Source organism: Pongo abelii, chromosome 11 (assembly GCF_028885655.2).
Source record: "Pongo abelii isolate AG06213 chromosome 11, NHGRI_mPonAbe1-v2.0_pri, whole genome shotgun sequence".
Lineage (NCBI taxonomy): Eukaryota > Metazoa > Chordata > Mammalia > Primates > Hominidae > Pongo > Pongo abelii.
The window spans coordinates 84,581,263-84,605,658 of NC_071996.2; the positions used below are offsets into that span (position 1 = coordinate 84,581,263).

Consider the following 24,396-nt stretch of genomic DNA (forward strand, 5'->3'; position numbering starts at 1 on the left):
CCAGGATCTGGTTTTCCATGAAACCCTTGGTATGTAGTCTGATTGAACATCTTCAAAAATATAAGTTTATAACAGCCTATAGGTTGGCTTCTGAGAACTCTATGTTGCTGGAAAAGTAAACATGTTTATGTTACGTTAAAGTAAAAGCTTATACCTGCTTCTTGAAGTTATATAATCAGAATAATGTCTGAGTACATTCAAGTCTGAAACATTTTACTGTATAAGATATTTTGCTGGGTGAATTTAACTAAAACAGTGATTTTATATGAGGGTGGGGAGGAACAGAACACCAGGATGAGTTTTCAGATGTGTCTTTCAGGTGTGCTTGTGAGAAATGGAGGAAGTTTTGAAGATGATTTGTCATTGGGAGCTGAAGGTATGTTTGTTTGGAAGAACTGTATTTTTGTGTAGTTTTCAAATTAAAAAAAAAAGAGAAAGCTGAATGCTTTCAGGTTTATGATCTTCAAGCTAAATTTAAAGGTCTTGAAAATGGCTCAGGCACATTTCACATTACCTTTCTTTGTTAATAATCTAGTCATAGTCTGTAGGATACATGTAGGGATGACTCTGAAAAACCATGTGAAGTGTCCATCTGTCTTTCTTGGACTAAATGCTTAAAGGAACAGTTTGTAACAAACCGTGGTAATATAACTGAGGGAAGAATTGTCCTGAAAAAGGAAGGACGCTTAAATATTTATACATGGGAAAACGAAATTGAAGCTTATTTTTAGCACGAAATAGACTTATGTCATACTTACAGCTGCAGCTTGTCTTTCTCTTTGCATTTAAGTATCTCCTGTCTTTTCCCCGTTTTCCTGATTTTTAGAAGATTAAAGGGGAAAGACAAAATAGCAGAGCTAATAGAATTTTATTAGAAATCATGGTGGTGTTTATTCCAGAAAGCATCAGATTTTAAAAAGTGTGTTGTGCTATTTAAAAGTTTTTACAAGTTATGTAATGTTTTCCAGTAGATTTATAATAAAGCTTTCTTGTACAAAAAATTAAGAATTTTTAATTATTTTACTGGTATTTTAAAAACTATTTTATAGCTCATTGATCAAATTGAATAGATTATTCATAGCTGTATAGCTCAGTTATTAATGTGTTCTTTTTTAAAAAAACAAGGATTTTAAAAAAATCTTTAAAGCTTACAAGTTGATGAATAGTGAATTTATACATTGAATTTAATATCCTTGATTTTTTCCTGTTTTAAATGCATCTGTAAGGTAAATTACTTATTTAGAACCTTCTAACATTTAAAACTCTGGAATATGCGAATATATTAGTTCTTATTATTTCTGTTCGTATACCTTCAAGCTCTATAAAGAGCTTAAACTTACTGCTTCCCAGTCAGTACAATTGAACATGTTGTCAATCCATTATTAAAATGCACTTTGCACTTTTGATATTTGCCTTGGTAGTTTGATAATATTGAATGATTTTATTGGAAACCAGAACCTAAAAAGGAGTCTCATGAAAGAGTAAATCTATTACGTTGTTTTACTGAAAATTATTTCAAGGCTATTACCATTCACTAAGTAAATACTGAGTGCTGTGAGTTAGGCACCTTTCCGGTGGATGGACAAAGAAACACAAAATTGTCATAACTTTGTAGATCAGAAATGAAAAGCAATTCATGTGTGCTGAAATAGATGTGTTTATAATTAATTTTATTCTTTGTATTTGTCTATAAAGGTTAAATGAATAAATTTAACTTTAAACATTAACACTTATCTGTTTAGAACTTTAAGCTAAAGTTCTATCATGAAGTTGAAAGGCAATTTTTAAAAGAAAATTTATGTTGAAATAAGTAGAAGTTTTCAAGTTATATGTGTGAAAAATCAGTTATACCCTTAAAAAAAATCCACATTAGAAATTGACGTATACTATTGCCACACTTAATGTTAAATCATGTTTTCCCCTTAAGATATTATTCATTAATAGCTTTTAAATTTAATAATTAGTACCACATATATGGTATGTATCTTCCTCATTACTTATTTCTAACCTGTTAAAGAAATTTAACTGGTTCCCTATACGTTTTTTTATTTTAAGCACTCAAGTGAGAGTAGTTAGTTTTATGTTACCAAAACACAAAAACACCCTTCAAAAGCTCCTGGCCCTGTTCTTATCTATCTGTATATCACTTTTAATAATGCAGATTTAGTGGACCAAGATAAGCGTTTAATATATTAGGCATTTAATTCTAATATTGTAGGTAATTTGATTTCTTGATAATTGTATCGTAGTAGTTATAGTCCTACTAACAATTGTGCTCTACGTTTATTGTTTTTACCTGTAGCCAACCACCTCCATGAAAGTGATGCTCAAATTGAAAACTGGTATGGAGCTGTTTTGTTCTATTTCTTTTAAAAAATGAAGACCATTAATGAAAATAAAGTTAGAAAGTTTTATATAATCTGATTTTGTTTGTAGCAATAATATCTTGGCCAAAGAGAGAAGATTACAGTTTCATCAGAAAGGGAGAAGTATGAATTCCACTGGATCTGGGAAAAGTAGTGGGACAGTTTCAAGGTAACTTATTCTGAAATTGTGTTGGAATTACATTGTGTTATAGATGACCTACTCTTATCATTTTTTCAATCTTGGATTTGACCTTGATCGTATGAAATCAGAAAGAACATGAAAAGAGTGTTTCCTGGACCAGCACAACTGATAGGAGCTTTTTGTTTTGTTTTGTTTTGTTTTGTTTTACTTTGAGATTAAATAAAAAGCAACAAATAGGCTTATACTGCTGCTGGAATCCATAAATGAGTATTTTGAGCCCTCTCAACAGCCTGAAAGAGGAACTCCATAGCGGAGTAACTTGTAGTTGTAGGGAACCAAAATTCATTGTTAAGGACTTGAGTTAACTCTGACACAAAAATCAGAATAAATTTTTCTAAGTTACAGCTTGATATTTAAGCATACTTTTTTTCAACATATTAAACCAAAGATCTTTCAAATATATAGTATAGCCAGGCACAGTGGCTGACACCGGTAATCCCCGTGCTTTGGAGTGTCAAGGTGGGTGGATTACTTGAGCTCAGGAATTCAAGACCAGCCTGAGCAATATGGCGAAACGGCGAAACCCTGTCTTTACAAAAAATGCAAAAATTAGCTGGGTTTTTTGGTGGGATCCACCTGTAGTCACAGCCACTTGGAAGGCTGAAGTGGTACCCAGGAGGTTGAGGCTGCAGTGAGCTATAATTGTGCCACTCCATTTCAACTTGGGTGACAGAGTGAGATGCTGTCTCAAAAAAACCAAACAAAAAAATACCCTTGCCCCTCCCCCGCCCGCACACACAGTATATTAAAATACATCAGTGCATGTGCCTATGGAATCCAGTTTAAACTGTTACCCAAATTATAATATTAGAATCTGAGCATTTTCTCTGAAACAAGTTGAAGTGTGTCTCTGTTGAAGTTCCATCTCTAACTTTCCTGTTTTCTTCAGTGAGTCTTAGAAAGCTTGGATTATCACTGGTATGAGAGAGAAGGGATACTAAATATTTAATTCCCAATAGGATTAGAGTAGTTACCTTCGTGTAACCCACACTCTCTGTAGCTTACTCCTCCTACTTCCTGAGTGGAAGTGGTTGGAGAGAAGTTGAAAGTAAGCTCCTCCCTCACTTCTCTGAAATCAGCTTGTTATCTTTATTGTTCCTCCTAGGACAATTGCCACTCCTAGGACAAGGATAGCAGAAAAGCTCAAGTTTCACAAAATGTCCCTCAGTTCCCTCAGTTCCTTTTCATTTCTTCTTTAATCTGTTTATTCCTTATTCTTCATCATCTGTCTTCTACTTGTTTTAGCTGCTTTACAGGGAATCTCGTAAAATGACAAAAAAAATAAGGTGAGGAATCACGTAGGGAGTCTCTGACTGTGTTCTTTGGGATTAGCTCTTTTCTGCAACTCTAGCAACTTGAGACAATGAACCCTTTATAAGGGCTATTTATTCCTCAGTACACATGTGTAAACATGGTAAAATAAATAATGGTTTCCAGAACAGAAGCTGAGAAAAAAGATTTTATCACAGGAAATCAGTAATATGTATTCATTTATAATGTGGTGTGGACTATCAATTTATTTTATATTTTCATGTTTCCTTTTTTGCCCCCTTTTTTTGTAGTGTTTCAGAATTGTTGGAACTTTATGAGGAAGATCCTGAAGAAATTCTTTATAATCTTGGATTTGGACGTGATGAACCAGATATTGCTTCTAAAATTCCTTCCAGATTTTTTAATTCATCATCCTTTGCCAAAGGGATAGATATTAAAGTATTTTTGAGTGCTCAGATGCAACGGATGGAAGTAGAAAACCCAAATTATGCTTTAACAAGTAAGATTTTTAAGCGTTAGGCATATTATTTTCTTAAATTATAGCATCTACAGCAAGATGGTCTTATTTTAAAGCCTTAATAATTTTCAGGAATAGCACTGGAAGGTAAAGAGATTGATTAACACAAAAGCCATTTTTACATGTTAAAATTAAAATTAAGCTATTTTATTACTCTATTTATAGTGGTTAATTTGCCATTTTTCCCCTCCTCCCCAATTCGTGACTCAAGTGTTACCATAACTTATTTGCAGAACCTTATTGTTATCTACAGATTGCTTTTATTCAAGAAGAAAAGAAGTAGGAGAGGAGCCTTGTTAATCTTAAATGAAGTCAGTCTATTTCAGGAACTAGTCTGGCTAATTTGATCAGTTTCACTCATATCTTTGCTTATTTTCTTTCTGTTAGCCAAAGATTCCAAAAATAGGATTCCAATCCTGCATTGTTCATGGATCAGTTTTAAGAGATTAATAAATCCCTCCCCCTGCAAATTAGGTATAAAATATATGCTTACATGCATTTTCTTAGGAGAATTTTGAAAGAGTCTTAATGGAGTTCAAGACTTAAGAATAGAATCACAACTGTGGATTCAATAGCTAGTTCTTTCTGCTTTATTCAGTGTTGCCATTATGCTTTGTGCTTATTTCTGATTTTTTAAAAATACAAATTCTAGTGTTTAGAGTAAAAATCTCGCTCCTTCTTCCCACCCAGTGAATGTAGAGGAGGTTTAAGTGTTAGATGAGGAAAAAATAGGGTTTTATAATCTTTGTGATCTAAGTGTAGTTTTTGGAATTCTAAACAATAATATGCGTTTAATATATGTGTATGTATATATATAAATATAAACATATAATTAATATTGTTTCTTTTGGTAGGCCGTTTTCGTCAAATTGAAGTGCTTACTACTGTGGCCAATGCATTTTCTTCTTTATATTCCCAAGTCTCTGGGACTCCCCTGCAGAGAATTGGAAGTATGTCCTCAGTGACCTCTAACAAGGAGACAGACTCACCTCCACCTTTAACTCGAAGTAACACTGCAAATCGTTTAATGAAAACACTCTCAAAACTGAATTTATGTGTTGATAAAACAGAGAAAGGAGAAAGTAGTAGTCCTTCTCCATCAGCTGAAAAAGGAAAGATTCTAAATGTTTCAGTGATTGAAGAAAGTGGCAGTAAAAACGATCAAAAGTCTCAAAAAATTATAAAGAAGAAAGAGTCATCTTCTATGTTGGCTACAGTTAAAGAAGAAGTCTCTGGTAGTTCAGCAACTGTTACGGAGAATGCTGATAGTGATAGAATTTCTGATGAAGCAAATAGTAATTTTAACCAAGGAACTGAAAATGAACAAAGTAAAGAAACTCAAAGTCATGAGAGTAAACTGGGTGAGGAATCTGGTATTGTAGAATCCAAATTAGATAGTGATTTCAACATATCCAGCCACAGTGAGCTAGAAAATAGCAGTGAGCTGAAAAGTGTCCATATATCCACACCTGAAAAAGAGCCTTGTGCACCACTGACAATACCATCCATAAGAAATATAATGACACAGCAGAAGGACTCCTTCGAAATGGAAGAGGTAGGTAAAAAATTACTGAGACTGGTTTCAAGTTGCAGACTAGGAAAAAAAGTACCAAAAATGCTTATAAAATGAGAGGTAGCTAATAGATTTATACTAGAAAAATTTATCCTAATTTTGACTTTCCAGGTTTATGTTTCACAAACCAAGAATGGGTCTCAGGATTATGTGATGTTGAGGTAATGGGACAGTTCAGTAACTCCTCCAGATCTTTATCCACTAGTTGATATTTGAACCTTAACCCTCTTTTCTCTCTCAAGGGTAAGATTTTGGTGCTCAAGAAAGCCCTAAGAGAGTATATTTAAATTCAAAGCAGTATTGCATAATAGAAACACAGGCTTTGAAATCAAACGGGGATTTGAGTTTTGTCTGCCACTGAATGACTGTATGCCTTTGGGCAAGCTTTTCTTAACATATCTCAGCGGTAAGGACCTGTGAAGAAGGCTTTGGGGATAGTTCTTGTTATATGACTGGAAAGAACATGAAGATATTACGTACCTGCATGGGGAGGATAGGGACCCTCGAATAAGCAGGTTTGAAAGGCCACTGACTAGGATTTCTGCAAGCCCAAAAGACCAATGTTTGGTTACTTGTTATTTGTGTCGAGTAATATACCTGATAGTTAGCATAAATTTTTAATTGGAAAAGATAAAAGATACTTATTTTGAATGAGGTTCAGCTAAAACTGCTTCTGAATAGTAGGAGCTGAATAGCTTGGGGCAGGAAAACTGATGTTTACCAAGCATCTACCCTGTGCTGGGCACTGTTCTTGGCTCTTGAAGTACTTCATTGCAGTCTATGAGGCACATAGTAGTGGTCTCATTTTATACATGAGGAAACTGAGGCATATGTATGCTGATGAAGAGTTGTGGCTGTAAATTATATAATGCGCAATTTGTCTTTTGTAATTTATTACATTAGATGCGTTTTAGTACTAGTTCACAGTAGTTTTAACATCACACACCATTATTTTAAGGAATTAGAAAATGAAATAATTGATTCAGCTCATAAATGTCCTCTTAGGTGAGTGTCTCTCTCTCTCTCTCCCTCCCTCACATTAGTGAAGATTTTTCATTTATTGTAAAATTTCAGTTGCTGATACAGATTTTTGCCTTTTTTGTGGTCTGTTCATACTTTAATTACAACTGAATAGTGAAATAAAAAGGGAGTAGGAGCAGCACCTTGGAATATTTTACATTTTCTTTTAAGCTTTTTTCTTTTATTTCTTTGTATATATTTATATTTCTTCTATCTTTTTACCTCCTGGTATAATTTATTTCTCATCATAATGATTGTGGAAGATGACTGTGATGACTACATTAAAACCTCTGTTTGTTCTATTTCACTCTGATTCCTTTTTGACTTTGTTTTGGTCTAAACTTGTTCCAGCACTCATAATTAAAGTGTAAATTTTTGCCTACCATTAGGGCCCTTCTTCTATGACAATTAGATATGGCAGTTAATTTCCTTGTTTAATACAATAGCAGAGCATAAAGATCTCAACAAATTATGTTAGGTAATTGCAAATCTGATATTGGTGACTCCGAATGAACAACACTCATATTTTCAAGTAAGTCACTCTTCAAAGAAGTCAAGGAAGTTCATTTTTAATTTCTAAAATTCCTGAATTCTAAACTATAGTTTTTAAAATTTTTTAAGATGCCATACACAAAATTTGGTTTTTAAAACACGTATAAAGTGCTAGGTGTACTTTTGTGGCAAGTTAACCTTTAATGATAGTTTGGGGTTTTTTTGCCCCCTCTACTGGCAAAAAAGGTTAATGAAGAAAGTAATGTGGCATTGATGTGAACATTTTTTTGAAGTACAAGATTACATGCATTGGTGGAAGAATAATGGGAGTTTTTTTTTTTTTAAATGAATTTATGGTCGACCATAGCTACATTGTAAATACGGGGAATTTTAAAGAAAATAATGTGTCTTCAGATATATTTAAAATATGGATAAAAACCTCCTGGAATTGTGTTTTCATCCCTAAGGGAACATTAAAGAGAGCTTGTAGAACAATGGATAAAGAAAGGAAATAATGTGTTAACTTTAATTTCCTCTTCTCCCAAACACTTGAATCATACTGACAAATGAAGAGAACAATCTTATTGAAACTGACTTTTAGATCCTATTCAGTGTAGTTTGTTACTATTTTTCTTTTGGACCTCTTTCCATGAGGTTTGATTCTTGCTGGGAATTTTCTTGTGAAAACCGTGAGTAAATATAAGTTAGAGCTCCCTCTGTCTCAGTAAATCAGTTCTCAGAAAGATTATCTGAGCATGAGCTGCTTTGGGAAGCTAGGAAGGAGAAAATGTTGCAGATACGTTGACTGCATGAAGCTGCCTAATCCATCTGAGACGGGAGGTAAGATCCCACAGTCACCAGAAGCAAAGAGACAAAATACTTAAATGTAAAGAGAGCTAAATAGATGATGAGACTGATCCTGGCCTGGTACAATGAAAGTGTCTATTTCTTATGTTAGAAAAAGAAAAGGCCAGAGACTTTCAGTTAAAAGTCAACTTGCCTTATAAAGTGTCTTGTAGACTATTTAAAATAGTTATGAATGTTTATAACGATGTTTCTGTTTTTCTTTTTTTTTTTTTTTGAGGCGGAGTCTCGCATTGTCGCCCGGGAGTGCAGTGGTGCAATCTTGGCTAACTGCAACCTCTGCCTCCTGGGTTCATGTGATACTCCTGCCTCAACCTCCTGAGTAGCTGGGATTACAGGCACATACCACCACACCCAGCTAATTTTTTGTATTTTTAGTAGAGATGGGGTTTCACTATGTTGGCCAGGCTGGTCTCAAACTCCTGACCTCATGATCTGATCACCTCGGCCTCCCAAAGTGCTGGGATTACAGGTGTGAGCCACCGCACCAAGCCTATAACTGTTTATAAAAAGTTATTAAACCCTATTCTTGAATTTCTAATTCTTCCATATGACTTGCTTCATTAATTCTTGTGTTCTTCTTGAATGGCTTATTTTGAATACGTCATGGTAACTCTCTGAAGCCATAGATTAGTAGTGTGAATGATTCACAAGTTAAACCAAAATGATCCTTTTCAAGCAGATGTTCATCTTTTAGATGTAAAGGAAAAACTTAAGAAGGAGAACTTTTATCTCAGCATTTCTGTAAGCAGTTGATTGTGTGGTCTTCTTGACCTATAAATGAATTTTTATTTAAATATAACCATTATTGGATATACACATAATGTTTTTTAAGCTACTGATGTGTTAGTAACTGTTTCTAATCGTGTCTTCATACTAATTATTGATTTAACTAATGTACTTGACTACTCATTTTTAGCTGTTTCAGGATTTTTCTATGTTTATTGGTCTGAGTTAAAATAATCCCACATCAATCAGATATCTGACAGATAATTAAGTTGTTCCTTTGGCCTTTTAAATGTAACTGTATATGTTTTGAAGATAAGCCTGCTCTGGAATATGAACTCTAACCTATGACATGCACAGATATCTGCTACTCTAAAGCCCAATTAACCACTATTTTCTTATTTGATATTTACCTAAAAGACCTTAGTTAATTTTTATTAAAAAAAGATTTACCTGACAGTAAAAATAAATGATATTTTTGTGTGTACGTGTAAAACTCGATAGTATTTGTTTAAGATAAACATTTGCAAGTAATTTATAGAATAAACTGGTATGGAAAGAGATACTTTAATTCATTTTCTAGTTTCTTCCCTTTACAAATGAGAAAGCATCCCCTCCCTCATTTGATATTGTTTTATAGCAGTGGTTCTTCACCATCTTTCTGAGGGCTATAATATTCCTTTTGGTATCAGTGCTTCACAGGGGGAAGGAGCACAGCGGGTGTCAGTGGAGGATGGCAGAGGAGGATCTCCTGTTGTACACTCTTACTACTTTACTGTTTCAAAGTACTTTGACTTATAGTTACATTTGATCACCCCAAGGACCTGTGAGGTAGAAATTTTAATTTTAATTTTAATTTTGCTGTTAATTTTAATTTTGAGGCTGAGCATGGTGATTCACACCTGTAATCCCAGCACTGTGTGGAGGCTGAGGCAGGAGGATCACTTGAGCCCAGAAGTTAGAGACCAGCCTGGGCAACGTAGCATGACTTGTCTCTACAAATAGTTTTAAAATAGCTGTGCATGGTGGTGCATGTCTGTAGTCCCACTTCTCCAAAGGCTGAGGTGGGAGAATCACTTGAGCCCAGGCAGTTGAGGCTGCAGTGAGCCATGATTCCACCACTGCACTCCAGCCTGGGCAACAGAACGAGACCTTGTTTCAAAAAAATAAAATAAAAAAAGGAAAAAAAATATGGATATTTATCGCAGATAATTGTCAGAGGCCATTAGCCAGTAAGTGGCATGAATAAGACTTGAATTCAGGTTACTTATGACTATACTATACAACTTGCTAAAGGTCAGATATGTTGGTATGGTCAGGCATTGTGCAAGAACTCATCATCTGATGCACAGCACCATGCTACTACTTTGGAAAAAGAATGATTTCCTCTGACATTTTTTTGAGCTGTCATTAAAAATTAGAATTGTAATTTCTAAAGCTCTAGTTTTGATTTTCTTTGAAAACCATTTTGATATACAATGTTTATTCAATGACGACAGCTATACAGTCTCTTTTTAAACTTTGGAGGAAGGGTTATTTGAGTTAGAACATCCATGTATTGCTGTCCTGTGGAATACAGTACAGTAGTATTGTGCCTAGAAGATCCCTCTTAGTCAAGGTAAACATGACAGCTGTTAAGAAACCAAAGTGGTTCACTGAAACAAAGAGTACATTTTTTAAACAAGAGAAAGAAACCAAAGTGAGTGCCTGTCATTTTAGCAGAACAGTGATTTAGAAAGATACATTCATTGTTTCATGAAAACTTTTTTAAATGAAGTAACCCAAATGTGTGGGTTATTCTAAAGCTGTTTTTCATCTTTAAATCCCAAAACATTGAGACCAAGCAATTTTATCACTTTGGTTTAGTGTTTCGTTTTTTTTTTTAATTATGAAACGGTTTTATTATGAAAAGTTTCAAACTTACCTGAAGATTAGAGACAATAATATCATGAACACCCATTACCCATCATTCTAATTCAGTTTTGTTTGGCTATTCTTGTTAATTATGAAAGGCTGCTTATAGCAGATGACCAGAATTCTCTGGAACATTTGAAACCACTGAATAGGGAAAATCTTGTCACATAAATCTAAATTCTGTGTTCTGTATTTGCTTCATAATTCTCTGTGGTGTACCCCATCTCAAATTTGACTGCCTTCTTTTGCACAATTGTGACCAATAATAAAATAAGAAATTCACCCATTATCACTAGCATGTGTGTTTCTCTCTTCAGCAAGTGGGTACTCTGATTTTACTGAGTAAACAAGAAGAATCCCAACTTTAGTATTTTTATTAGTAAAATATGACCGTCTCAGCTTTTTGAAGTGTTCCTTTCTTGCAATTAATTATGGAGTTTGTAGTGAAAGGAGAGAGTAGATTTGTTTTTGCCATTGAGTAGCATCTTGAAGAATAGAACGCTGATGATATGTGTTTATTAAAGCCATGTTATTTTGTGATTAATTTCATAAGTCTAAGGAAATAGAATATGTGATAATTCTGTATTTAAAGGTGAGCAGCCGGGTGCAGTGGCTCACACCTGTAATCCCAGCACTTGGAAGGCTGTGGCAGGTGGATCACTTGAGCCCAGGAGTTTGAGACCCCAGCCTGGGCAACATGGTAAAACCCCATCTCTACCAAAAATACAAAAATTACCCAGTTTCATAACCCAGTCTCAAAATAAATAAATAGATTAAATTTTTAAAAAATATGACAGTGAGAGATTTGGTATATTAATGCTGTGCCTAAGCCAGTATTCCTAGGACATAAATGAAGAGGCATTGGAATTCTCTTATAATTTTTTGATCTGGTTGATATTTACTTTACACAAAGTTACTTGAAGTAGATCGAGCCTGAATAGAAGCTAATAATAGACCTTTTGTTGAATATAAAAAGAAAACGCACATTGTTCCCTTGCATACAAGACAATGGTTTTCCTGTTGAACATGTATCTGCTGCTTTGAAGAATTATTCTAATTTTAACATAATAACAAAGAATAGTAGAATCTATTTTATATATCTGATCTACAGGTGATGGTTTTGCATGAGCAGTTTGCTTTCAGTTTTCAAAAGATTCATAAACTTGGGTTCATGGAGCTATATAGAGCAAAGATATCTTAAATTGGGTAATACTATCTTTAACCTTTGGGCTTTTAAAAATGTTGGTTATTTCACTCTTATACCTTTCGAATATTTCTTATTCTTGAATAGCTTCATAACTAAAAACTACCAGAGTTTTCCCTAAAATGTATTAACTATTAGCACTCTGATTTTTTTTTCAAGGTTGAAAACCCATATGTTCAGCTAGGTACCACACTTTACTAGGATGTTCTTTATGATTTAAGAACCAATCATTACGGAATAAAGTGACAGAAATTATTGTGCATCTTGCCCATTCCCCATGTATTTAATGTTGACATAGAGTTAATTATGTTAGAATAGACAGAGTGTTTGTGGGGTGGAGGTGATGATTTAGGAATCTGAAAATTTCTAAATTATGTATTTGTGCAGATAGAAAAATAAACACAAAAAGACAACTGAGTTTGATATGTTCTTTGAACAGTGTTTTCAGGGAAGATTTATGCTTAATATCTTTCATTATTTTAGTTCTGTAATGAAACCTGCTTTTCCATGTACAGCTCCCAAGTTATGTCTTGAAAGAATTTCAGGACAAAGCAGTCGTACACATGAGCAATTTTTGATACCTGAAAGTTTGAGGGAATTTAGAAATTCTGCAGTGGTAGCACTGTGTTCTATTTTCAAAGATGCAAGACTTATAATTACCTCAAACTGTGTGTTGGTCATGATGTGCTGCAGTGAGTGTATTAGTGTTTCTCCTGGGATTTACCCTACTTTGAAGTTTAACGTTTAGAGAACTTTTCCTTATGGATCTGTTTTTCATGTAATAGCAACATTTTTTTTGAATGAAGAAGTTATTAAAATTTATTCAAGTTTGAAAACCCATATGTTGGGCTAGTTTGCACACTTGACTAGGATGTTCTTTACTATTTAAGAACTAACCGTTACAGGGTAAAATGATGGAAGCTAGTGCACGTCTGATGCACTAATTTCCATCAGTTATTTTTCTTTGCTACAAACTTGAGTGCTGTTGTTAACTGGAAAATAGATCAGAAAATTTAGTTGTGGAGCATTCTAATAATTTTGAGGTCAGATTTCTTAAAGTTTGAATATATATATAATGTTTTGGTGCACTTGAGTTAGGTTGATTTGTTTAATAGATGGTTATTCAAGAAGTTATAGTTGTTTGCCTTAGATTCATTTGGTTTTAACTACTTAAAACTCTCTCTTCTTTTAGGTTCAAAGTACGGAGGGAGAAGCTCCTCATGTTCCAGCCACTTACCAGCTAGGTCTTACGAAGTCGAAAAGAGGTAAGTGGACCAGTATCCACTAGTTCTGAGCACATTATCAAATATTAGTTGATTTGGAAAAGGGGTTTTATGTATCAGTATTAGTAGTATTTATGAGTGTGAAAAGGTAAAGAACACACACAGGTAGGCATGACTCATTATTGTTTGTAAAACTTTTTTTTGTATTTTTTAAAAGACTTTTTAAAAATTAGTTTGCTAATCAGTTTGCTTATTCTGGAATGACCTCTTTACAAAATTTTGTGTGCTCTAAGTATTTTACACTATTGCGTAAGAGCTAGTTGGGAAGTGATAGAGCAATGGATTAGGATTACCTTTTACATTGTTATGACTGAAAAATATACTGGTAGTATCTATCTTTGGTGTTTCACTATATAAATATAGCTCCTAGGTATAACACATGAATATTCCTGTAGCAAAAACCACCAATTTTTTAGCAATAGTTAAAGCTAGTTAAATTCAAACTATGGGTCGAAGGTGAGTGGTTGTAGATACTGTTCCTCTCTTAAATTATTAATTATTGACCAAAGAACCTTTGAATCCATTCCTTTCACTTTTAACTTGCAACAACAACAACAAAAATGTCTGATCTTTGGATTTACAAAGCTTTTGAGCTTTAGAGAAAGGCAAAGAGGAAGAAGTGAAAATGACCACTGAAGGTAGGACTGTTTATTTTTGAAACTTTACACATGCTGAACCACCCTGTTTTTTTTTTAAACAAAGATTCGTATGTATGTTCCTAGAATAGGAAATTACATGTTTGTTGTCCCCTGATCTCTGAAATTACTTCACAGGGGACAATTTGCATAAATTTTTTTCTTTTATTGCAATATGGTATTAAGAAACAAGAGCTTCACTCTCGGTCACTGCAGATCTGGTTAGACTCCAAAATGAACTTTACTATTTTATTTTCTTCGCCTTTTAAGTTCATAAATTTATGTATGTGTTTCTGAGCTGAGTTCATGGTCATTAAGAAGTCTTTGCTTTAGATGGGTAGACAGGGGATACATTGGAAAAAGCAGCTTGCCATGCATTAAAAGGAGGATAAGAAAACAATAAAATTACTTGAAGGTGTTTTAAGAGCAAGATCCCTGTGGTAGGAATGATTAGATGTGGTTTATATTCATATCTGGGTTTTTTCCTTTTCTTAGTCAGATTTTTATAAATTAACAGTAAAATGGTTCTGTGTGTCTGTGTGCATGAGAGAGAAGAGAGAACAACATAGTGTTTTCATCATTTTGAAAAGTAGCCTATATCCTATGTGAGTATCTTAGATTGATCATAACTGCAGAGTTAGAAACACTGGTAATATATTTACTTCAAAAGTTTAGTAAAAATGCATATAGCAGTTTGATAATAGGACTTTTGAAATCAAAATTATCTTAATCTCAAATCCAGTCCAAGATTTACATACTGAAGCCCAGAGAGGTTTAGTGACTTGATGTATGTTACCAGTTAGTATTCGGTAGGTATGTTGAGAAAAGTTCAACATTTTTCTTATTAAAGAAGACATACAATATTTTCTTTAGTCTAGCAGAGAATAGACAGACAGTTGTTCGGTTTCTTTATGATGATACTAGACAAAGTTTCCAGATATTTTTCTCACTTTAATGTTTCCTCTAACTTCCTAGTTTTTAATTAGAAATCATATATTGTATCTTTAGGACAGAGATCTAATCCTTTTTTATAGTTCCATCTTTTTCTGTTGAGAGCTATGTTTTTGGAAACAGAAATGTCTGACTAAAGAACCTAGATTGTGATTCATGGTTTACAAAATAGTTTCCCCTACATTCTGCTTAGTTTCTGAAGTAGCCCTGTGAGATAGATAGAAGAATTATTATTATCTCATTTTGCAGAGGAGAGAAGCTATTGCTTATGATGAGAAACACAGCAAGAACTTGAACCTAGGCCTCTTTGTTTTACTCATTGCCCCTAACCTGCTCTGAAGTCTAAGCAGTCTACCTGCATTGTGACCTAAACTGTGTGTACTTAGACAGGGCTTAGCAACTGTGAGGTGAACTTGGCACAGACTGTACTCTCTTGCAGATAAAACATACCTTAGCAGAGAGAACCAGTCAGAGCTGCTCACTCTGTCTTCCCTGCACTCTCAGGCACCTGCCCTTGCCTAGCCAGATAGACAGTTTCACTTCTAAACCATTTAAATGACTGCATTATTCTTTTGTTGCTTTAAGGAAATAGGTATCATTGATTAAGGTCAGCAAACATTTATTGTCAGCTTATTCTAGGTACTGGGATACAAAGAGGAATAGTTTCTGCCTTCAAAAGTTTCACAATCTAGTTTAAAGACATGAAAATACATAATTATAGTGATAACTGCTGTAGCATAAGACAGTAATCATTTTACCAAGTAATATAATGCCTTATCAGTACTGGTGGTAACAGCTTATTGCAGTTCAGTTTCACAAGTATTCCAATTTACCTAGGCTTATCAAGGATATGAAATAATTCCTTATATTTCATTTTGCAGTCTTGTTACTATCAAAATGATATTACAGAATTATTCTAAATTTTTAATGGGAAAAATGTATTCCATGGAAACAGTCTATAGTGAGGTATTTTTCAAACCAAGTTGACTTTAATAGATTTTAAATTTTATTTAATTATATTATCTGGCTCTTTTTCTATGTGGTTCATATCTTAAATGAATATGGTTTTGGTAAACACACTTTATTTAGCCTTTTGCTTTTGAAGTTCTGCAGAACTTTGCTGTCTCTTGAAGCCTCTGCCTTGATGAATGTAGGAACTGTACAGTCTCTCCCATTGTGGTAGTTGTAGTGTGGATGGAATGTGAACATACTTGCTATGCTTAGTTGGCCTTTTTACTTATGTAAAACATTATAGATCATACTAACCAAGAATTAGAATTTTGAGGCAGAAAAATAAGCAGAAAGATTTTATAAGATTAACAATATTATGTTGTAGTTGAACCTGTTTGGTTGAGTTTTATGTAATTTTTATGAAAGAATTGTTTCATACCTTATACATTTGCATCATTTTAAAACATCATAAAACACCAGAGACATTTAAGTATGCTTTCATTTCAGATTATTTAATTTATTGGCCTTAATTGTATTTATTTATTTATTTATTTTTTTTTGAGACGGAGTCTTGCTCTGTCGCCCAGCCTGGAGTGCAGTGGCACGATCTTGGGTCACTGCAAGCTCCACCTCCCAGGTTCACTCCATTCTCCTGCCTCGGCCTCCCGAGTAGCTGGGACTACAGGCGCCCGCCACCGTGCCTAGCTAATTTTTTGTATTTTTAGTACAGATGGGGTTTCACCCTGTTAGCCAGGATGGTCTCGATCTCCTAACCTCGTGATCCACCTGCCTCAGCCTCCCAAAGTGCTAGGATTAAGGCATGAGCCACTGCGCCCAGCCCTAACTGTATTTCTTAAATCGGGAAGATAATAGAAATCTTTACACACTGTACTCTCTATATGAACTTCTAAATTTACCACCTAAGTATCTTTACATATTTACATAATGGAAATGGTTTACTTTGGGACTTCTGTTTTTATTAGAGCCATCTTTTACTTCATCCAGTTTTCCTCCAAGGATAAGACATTGATTGGATATACCGAAATAGATTATAATTAGAGCTTAATTAATGAGCAAATGCCAAGAGATTCTGATAGAAGATCTGATACAGTTTTTGTCTGAATTTGAGTTACCTCCTGTACTTTGAAGCCATAATTTTGCATAAGTAATGCATATTTTTCTAAGAAGCAGCCAAATATTGTGTATCTTATATCTGCTGGCAATCGTATATCTGTAGTAATATTGCTCTCAGTAAAGTCTTATTTAGTAGTTTCTTATAGCCACTTTTTTTTATTCATAGATCATCTGTTACGTACTGCAAGTCAGCATTCCGATAGCAGTGGTTTTGCTGAAGATTCTACAGACTGCCTATCCCTTAATCATCTTCAGGTAAAATTTTCTGTTCTAATAGGCACTATGGTTAACTTCCTCATTTTAAGGTGATTTTTCTATTACTATATATTTTAATATTGGGTCTGTGTAATCTTTATTTTTCAAGTGACAGAACAAAACTCCTGGCATGTAGATTTTATCTAAGCATTTGACCATAAATTTTAGATTTCATTAATTCTTTTCTCTGAATATGTTTTTAAAAATAGCTATCTTCCCCTTAATTTTTGGACCACCAGTAAACAGAGATTATTGTGATCATTAATCTGTTTTGTCTGTTGTTTTTCTTATTTTTTTAACCATCATTGTATTTCAGTATTTTACAGTAATTGTTTTGCCTATTTAATAACTGACATTAATTGTGGACCTATAGCTTGGTGAGTGTTATACTGATTTTTACACTAGGTTGTGTGAGATAACCCAGAGAACAGGCACATCTTTATCCTCAAGAAGCATGTAATCTATATGTAGAGTACACAGAATGCACACAAAAAGCATTTGAAACATTTTTTAAGCAAATTCTAAAGAAAATTGGGATGAGAAAACTCCCAAAGAGCCTTTAGGAACATAGCGTTTAAGGGGTAAACAGACAAGAGGCATATGTAAGTTCACTGAGAAAGAATAATTAAGTGGACAGAAACACTGGGAGATGGAGGAGAAACTTTCAGAAGGTGTGGAAGAAAAGATAGGAATGATGACTGGTTTTCAAATATGAATGACAGCTTAAGAGTGAGGGGTCTTTTTGTCTTTTTATAATAACATGAAATGACTTGGGGAAGGTGTTCAGCTAAGGGAAATAACTGTAAGAGAAGAATTGATTCAGAAAAATCCAGGATGAAACTGGAGAGATACCCTGGTCTTGGAGAGGATATGATCAGGAACCCAGGTTGGAGGGATTCGCTTTGAGTTTCCTTTCAGAATGGAGAGAAGGAGGGAATGATGGGGAGAGATACAAGGAAGTTTATAGATGTTGGGGAAGAATGTTAGGAAGTGTTTGTCCATTTTCTCTATGAGTCAGTGTGTTGTATTGAAAGGAAAGGGGGAGGTTGTTGGAAAGGGAATTTTAGGAAAACAGTGAAGTTCTGAAATAATCTTTGTGAGAAAGTGAGAGGAAGGAGGGATGTGGTTGCTGCTCAGGAGCAATAAAACAATTTTGAGCAACTGCAGGGCCACAGCTGCGGTGGAGACAGTGAAATTATAGAAGCACTATGTTGGTTTGGTATTTTGTTAATGACTCTTCTTTCATATATTCTTCATCTTTCCACCTGTTTTCTTTTCACAGGTTCAGGAGTCCTTGCAGGCTATGGGGAGTAGTGCTGATAGTTGTGACAGTGAGACAACAGTTACGTCACTTGGTGAAGACCTTGCCACACCAACAGCACAAGACCAGCCTTATTTTAATGAATCAGAGGAGGAGTCTCTCGTCCCTCTTCAGAAGGGACTAGAGAAGGCAGCAGCAATTGCAGACAGAAGAAAATCAGGTAGCCAGGATTTCCCTCAGTGCAACACCATTGAGAATCCAGGAACTAAACAGTCCACCTGTAGTCCAGGGGATCGTGTTACTGAAATTACTGAAGTGGAAGAGGATTTGTTTCCAGCAGAGACAGTAGAGCTACTGAGGGAAGCAAGTGCTGAAAGTGATGTGGATAAAAGCAGTGAATGTGAATTTACTCAGTATACCACACACCATATTCTGAAATCATTGGCTTCTATTGAAGCTAAATGCAGTGATATGAGCTCTGAAAATACAACTGGGCCTCCCTCTTCTGTGGACAGAGTTAATACAGCTTTGCAAAGAGCTCAAATGAAGGTTTGCACTCTGTCTAATCAAAGGATGGGGCGTAGCCTGCTAAAATCAAAAGATTTGTTAAAACAAAGGTACTTATTTGCAAAAGTTGGCTATCCTCTAAGAAGGTCTCAGTCTTTACCAACCACCTTATTGAGCCCAGTAAGGGTTGTGTCCTCTGTCAATGTTCGATTATCTCCAGGAAAAGAGACCAGATGCAGCCCACCTTCCTTCACCTATAAGTACACACCTGAAGAGGAGCAGGAATTGGAAAAGAGGGCGATGGAACATGATGGTCAGTCTTTAGTTAAATCGACCATTTTCATCTCTCCATCATCTGTGAAGAAAGAAGAAGCCCCCCAGAGTGAGGCGCCGCGGGTAGAAGAATGCCATCATGGAAGGACTCCTACCTGTTTACGGCTTGCTCCACCACCAATGTCTCAGTCTACCTGCTCCCTTCATTCCATCCACTCTGAGTGGCAAGAAAGGCCCCTGTGTGAGCACACAAGAACTCTGAGCACTCACAGTGTTCCCAACATATCAGGGGCTACTTGTAGCGCCTTCGCTTCCCCTTTCGGGTGTCCTTACTCACATAGACATGCCACCTACCCTTACCGAGTGTGCTCTGTGAATCCTCCTTCAGCCATAGAAATGCAGTTGCGAAGAGTATTACATGATATTAGAAACTCACTGCAGAATCTTTCACAGGTATGAGAAAAAGTATATCTTTATTAGCTTTTTTCTTTTACTGCTCTGAGCACTTTTTAATTCACAGAGAAGCTAAGACACATCAAGTATGAACTACCTCAGCTTTATTTTCTGACGTGTCTAGACTTATCTGCATCTGCCTTCCTTTTCTATCTTCCCTCCTGTTTCAAGGGAGAAGCTGTAACTAACCCTGATCAAAGTCGATTTCTCTGCTCATAAGTCTGTCTCCTTTCCAAGAGGAGAGATTTTGCTCGTTAAGTATCCTCGCATTTTTAGTCTATCATCCATTGTCTTTGTTTTGGTCTAGAATCTTTTGTCAAGTCATTTCTATTATTAAAAAATCTTCCCTCTTAAAGTTCTTTCTCTCTTTCTCTCTGCTGTTTGAACATGTTGACTACCTTTTCCTTTTCCAAGTTTTCTCCCTGTTGGCTTCTGTGGCACCACATCCTCCTGGTTCTGCTCGTAGCTCTCTGACTAAGCTTTCCTCTTCACCTACTGACCCTCGATGCCGTGCACAGAGTTAGTCTACTTCCACTGGACTCAAAGACTGGAACTACTCTAGACCAGAAAATAACAAATCAGGTAAAGTGTGAATTTGATTTAAAATGCTCTGTATGTCTTGTCACTTTTAAAGTCATTCTCAGATTTGTTAGTGGACTGGAAATAATTTTCCCAAAAAAATTTTGAAAATAAGTACATTGTCTTCAGTTTTGCCTTTTACATTTTCTTGAACATTCTCTCTGAATGAATCATATTTAGACAATTGAGGGATTGAAGAAAATGACAATGTAATATAGTCATGAGAGCATTCAACGAAGAGTCAGGAGGCCTAGAATGAATGTAATAGACCTCTTATCATGACATAGTAGACAGGGAGCCACTTGGAAAGTAAAAATCAAAGCTGTAACATCTCAAGTTATAATAAGATATACCTTCTCTTAACTGTAAGTTTTATCCTCATGACAATTGTCCCCTAACAGTTTTCTGTTTAAACAGAATGTGGGTGTTTCTTGTTCCTCCTTACAAAATATAGTTGTGTCTGTGACAGAACTTGCAGCTGTGATTATGTCAAGCTGGGGATTTCCAGGGCCCTGTCCACCAGTACTGTGGTGCGTCTTTCTTTCTAGGCCACCTTGTTCTTCTGCTCCAGCTGTGGTCTCTTTCTCCTGGATGTCCCAGCAATAACTCAGCTAATAAATCTCCCCATGCCTACCCCACCCTACACTAGTGGACAGATACTTTCTATGATGTGGTCTCTGACTATCTCTCCAGCCTCATTCCGTAGCTGTGCACAGGTCTCTAAAACAGTTGTGTGTTCTTAGGTATCTGCACATGCTGATTTTTTGTTTTTTCTTTTTTTAAAATAAAAAGATGAAGTTTCTGTTTGTCGCCCACGTGGAGTGCTGGAAACAGTGGTGTGATCACAGCTCCCTGCAGCCTTGAACTCCCGGGCTCAAGTGATCCTCCTGCCTTGGCCTCCCAAAGTATTGGGACTACAAGCCACTTTTTTTTTTTTTTTTTTTAACCTAGATCACCCAGCCTTTGCCTTTCTTTGCATAATCAAGCCCTATTTACTGTTAAGGCTCAGTTCAAGTAGTGTGACCACTTTTGGGAAAGTTCACGTAATCTGAATTTTTGTGTGTCCATCATAGCACTCCTTCCACAGTATTAGAATTTTTAAAAAATTTCCTTTATTTTTCCTTACACTGTGAGAACACCTGAAGGCTGGGAATACCTTTTATGTTTTTATCTCACTGCCTAAAATAGCGGCATATAGGAAATGCTAAGATGTCTGAGAAAGACGACAATGATTGCTTGCTCTCCAGCAAAGTTAATAATCACTATAATCTCATGATGATATTTGCAATGGCTTCTACATTTTTGCGTTTTGATTTTGTTTTTTTTAATTTCGCAAGGCAAGAGGGAAGTCCTGAAAGAAATAGATGTGAACTATGTATGTTCCTTCGCCTCCTCCTCCCACATAGATTGACTTATACCTGGAACAGCTAGCAGTACTAGGTGTCATTGGGAACTGATTTCTTTTTTCCTGCTTACAATATGAAGGTTTTTTGGATCCTTTTGTCTTAGAGAAAAATATATAGGCCCCAAATTCTGCCTTTTAACCCCTTAAGTGATTTGGAAGTATTCACTTTAACATTGATTTTAATCCTACTTTTACTTTTTGAAGTACCCTATGATGAGAGGACCTGATCCTGCTGCTGCTCCATATAGTACTCAGAAATCATCTGTTCTACCTCTTTATGAAGTAAGTTCTTTCTTACATCTTTGTGTTCCAAAATAATTTGTAGAATTTAGAAGTGTAATTTTGTTATATTGCATTCTAGAATACTTTTCAGGAGCTCCAGGTAATGAGGCGGAGCCTGAATTTGTTTAGAACACAAATGATGGATTTAGAATTGGCAATGCTGCGTCAGCAAACCATGGTTTATCATCATATGACTGAGGAGGAGAGGTAAAAGTTCATTTTGTCTTAGCACACCTCAAAAAGCTTTTCATTCAAAGTCTTCTCAACTTATATTTTTTAAAATTAGGTTTTGATTCTACTGCTGTGTACCTTGTATCTGTTTTGTGAACCAGTGTAGATAAAATTAGTCATAGATAGTGTTTTACTAAGTAAACTTGGGTGCCTTCAGTATCCTAAGGGTGGTTGTAACCGGCTTTCCTGTGTTTGAGATATTTGTGAGAGGATAGGGGAAGAAAGACCAATGTCCTTGTGGATACACCTATTGTAGTTGATGTTGTACTAATTTCTAGAACCTAAGATTTCCGTACCTTCTGTTAGCATATAGTAGTTGTTGAAAGATTTGCGATTAGGAATCTCCAAACTGCATTTTTCAAACTTTGTGCCCTTCACCATACCAATAGGTTTGAAGTTGATCAGCTCCAGGGTTTGAGAAATTCAGTCCGAATGGAACTTCAGGACCTGGAACTGCAGCTGGAGGAGCGCCTGCTGGGCCTGGAGGAGCAGCTTCGTGCTGTGCGCATGCCTTCACCCTTCCGCTCCTCCGCACTCATGGTATGCTACCTGGAGGGTGGTTGGAGTTTTCACCAAAGGTTTATTTATAATGTTCCAATAATTTAGGACTTGTGCCTTCATTTCAAGTCATTTATTTTAATGGTATTAAAAGCATGCATACTGTTTAAGGAGCTTTCCCACAAATCAGTTGAATGTACAATTTGTAATAATTGTCATAAATAGTATCTTTAGAAACATGTTGAAAATTTTTAATGATAAATTTTAATAATAGGAAAGAATAAGGGTTAATACGAAAGTTGAGGGTTTTTAAAGGAAAAATGATAGTGAATTAACATATGACTAATGTAAATTTTAATTGTTGCATGTAACTGCAGAGAACACAGATGCATATTTTGCTCAGTTTTTTTTTCTTTCATGCCTTTAAAGTGTTCTTTTTAAACTTTTTCTTTATTTTGGATTCTTTTCCATTTGTTTTTAAAGGAATCAAATGATACCTGTATATTTTCATATATATATACACACACACGTATATATTTTCCTAAATATATAGATATATATCCAAGAGAATAAAAAGAAACATGTTTTTGTACCACTTTTCATACTTCTAATGTTTCTTTCCATGACATTTGAACTTCAACAGTTGTATTCTTATTTTTGCAAATATCTTTGAAGTTGTAGAATATGTTGCTTTGAAATGCTGAAATAGTGAATTATTCTTTGTTACCTTAACAATGTATTTGATTTTGTTAAAAACAAATGGATGAATATACACACATACAATTATGTGTGTATATACTATAAATGAAGTAGAATAAACATTTGTGTATAAACACACATATACGTATAGCATAGACTAAGGATGTTCTGTATTGCTAATGAGTGTACTTTTCAACATGGTTTTGATTTATCATTCTGAGAAGTGTATGTGGGTGACGGGAGAACTAGAACATCCTCTTTGCATATTGTATCAGTTTTAACTCACAATAATGCATTTTATGGGATCTGTGACACTTGAGGGTAACCTTTGTGACATAAAGGGATGCTTCCAGGCACTAATTAGCCAATTAATTTTATTATAAAAGTCTTGCCATTTGAAAAAATATATATGTACATTATAATTATATATGCATGCATATATATATACACACATATACATATATATATATATATATATATATATATATATATATATATATATATTGTTCTTACCTTTTCAGGGAATGTGTGGCAGTAGAAGCGCTGATAACTTGTCGTGCCCTTCTCCATTGAATGTAATGGAACCAGTAAGCTTCTTTCCTCTTAAATCACTGGGGAAGGGAATGATACAACATTTCAGACACATAGTTTCCCTAGTTTAGATGAAATATATGTTTGTTTTAAATACATAATTTGATAAATTATAGTTGATTGGAAGTGATTTTCGTCTTTGAAAGTCCGTTGCTGTCTGAAGCCACTAGAAAGCCACCTGAATTGCAATAGTGATTTATCTTTCTGACTAAAGGAGATAATGCACCATAAAAACATGTATAGTAGCCCATGCCTGTA

The 24,396-nt window shown here is 35.1% G+C and overlaps 1 protein-coding gene across 6 annotated transcripts in view; it reads left to right on the forward strand.

Moving 5' to 3' along the window:
- The window catches only part of ITPRID2 (ITPR interacting domain containing 2), a 126,726-nt gene that overhangs the window by 92,820 nt on the left and 9,510 nt on the right, over positions 1–24,396 (forward strand). For 4 of the 6 annotated variants that reach the window (XM_054548821.2, XM_063712587.1, NM_001374233.1 and 1 more), the window contains 12 exon segments: positions 320–376; positions 2,303–2,342; positions 2,437–2,535; positions 4,131–4,339; positions 5,212–5,912; positions 13,343–13,415; positions 17,271–17,359; positions 18,642–19,853; positions 22,042–22,119; positions 22,199–22,326; positions 22,740–22,890; positions 24,069–24,134. In XM_054548821.2, coding sequence (XP_054404796.1) covers positions 320–376; positions 2,303–2,342; positions 2,437–2,535; positions 4,131–4,339; positions 5,212–5,912; positions 13,343–13,415; positions 17,271–17,359; positions 18,642–19,853; positions 22,042–22,119; positions 22,199–22,326; positions 22,740–22,890; positions 24,069–24,134 — 2,903 coding nt within the window. 6 annotated transcript variants of the gene reach the window in all.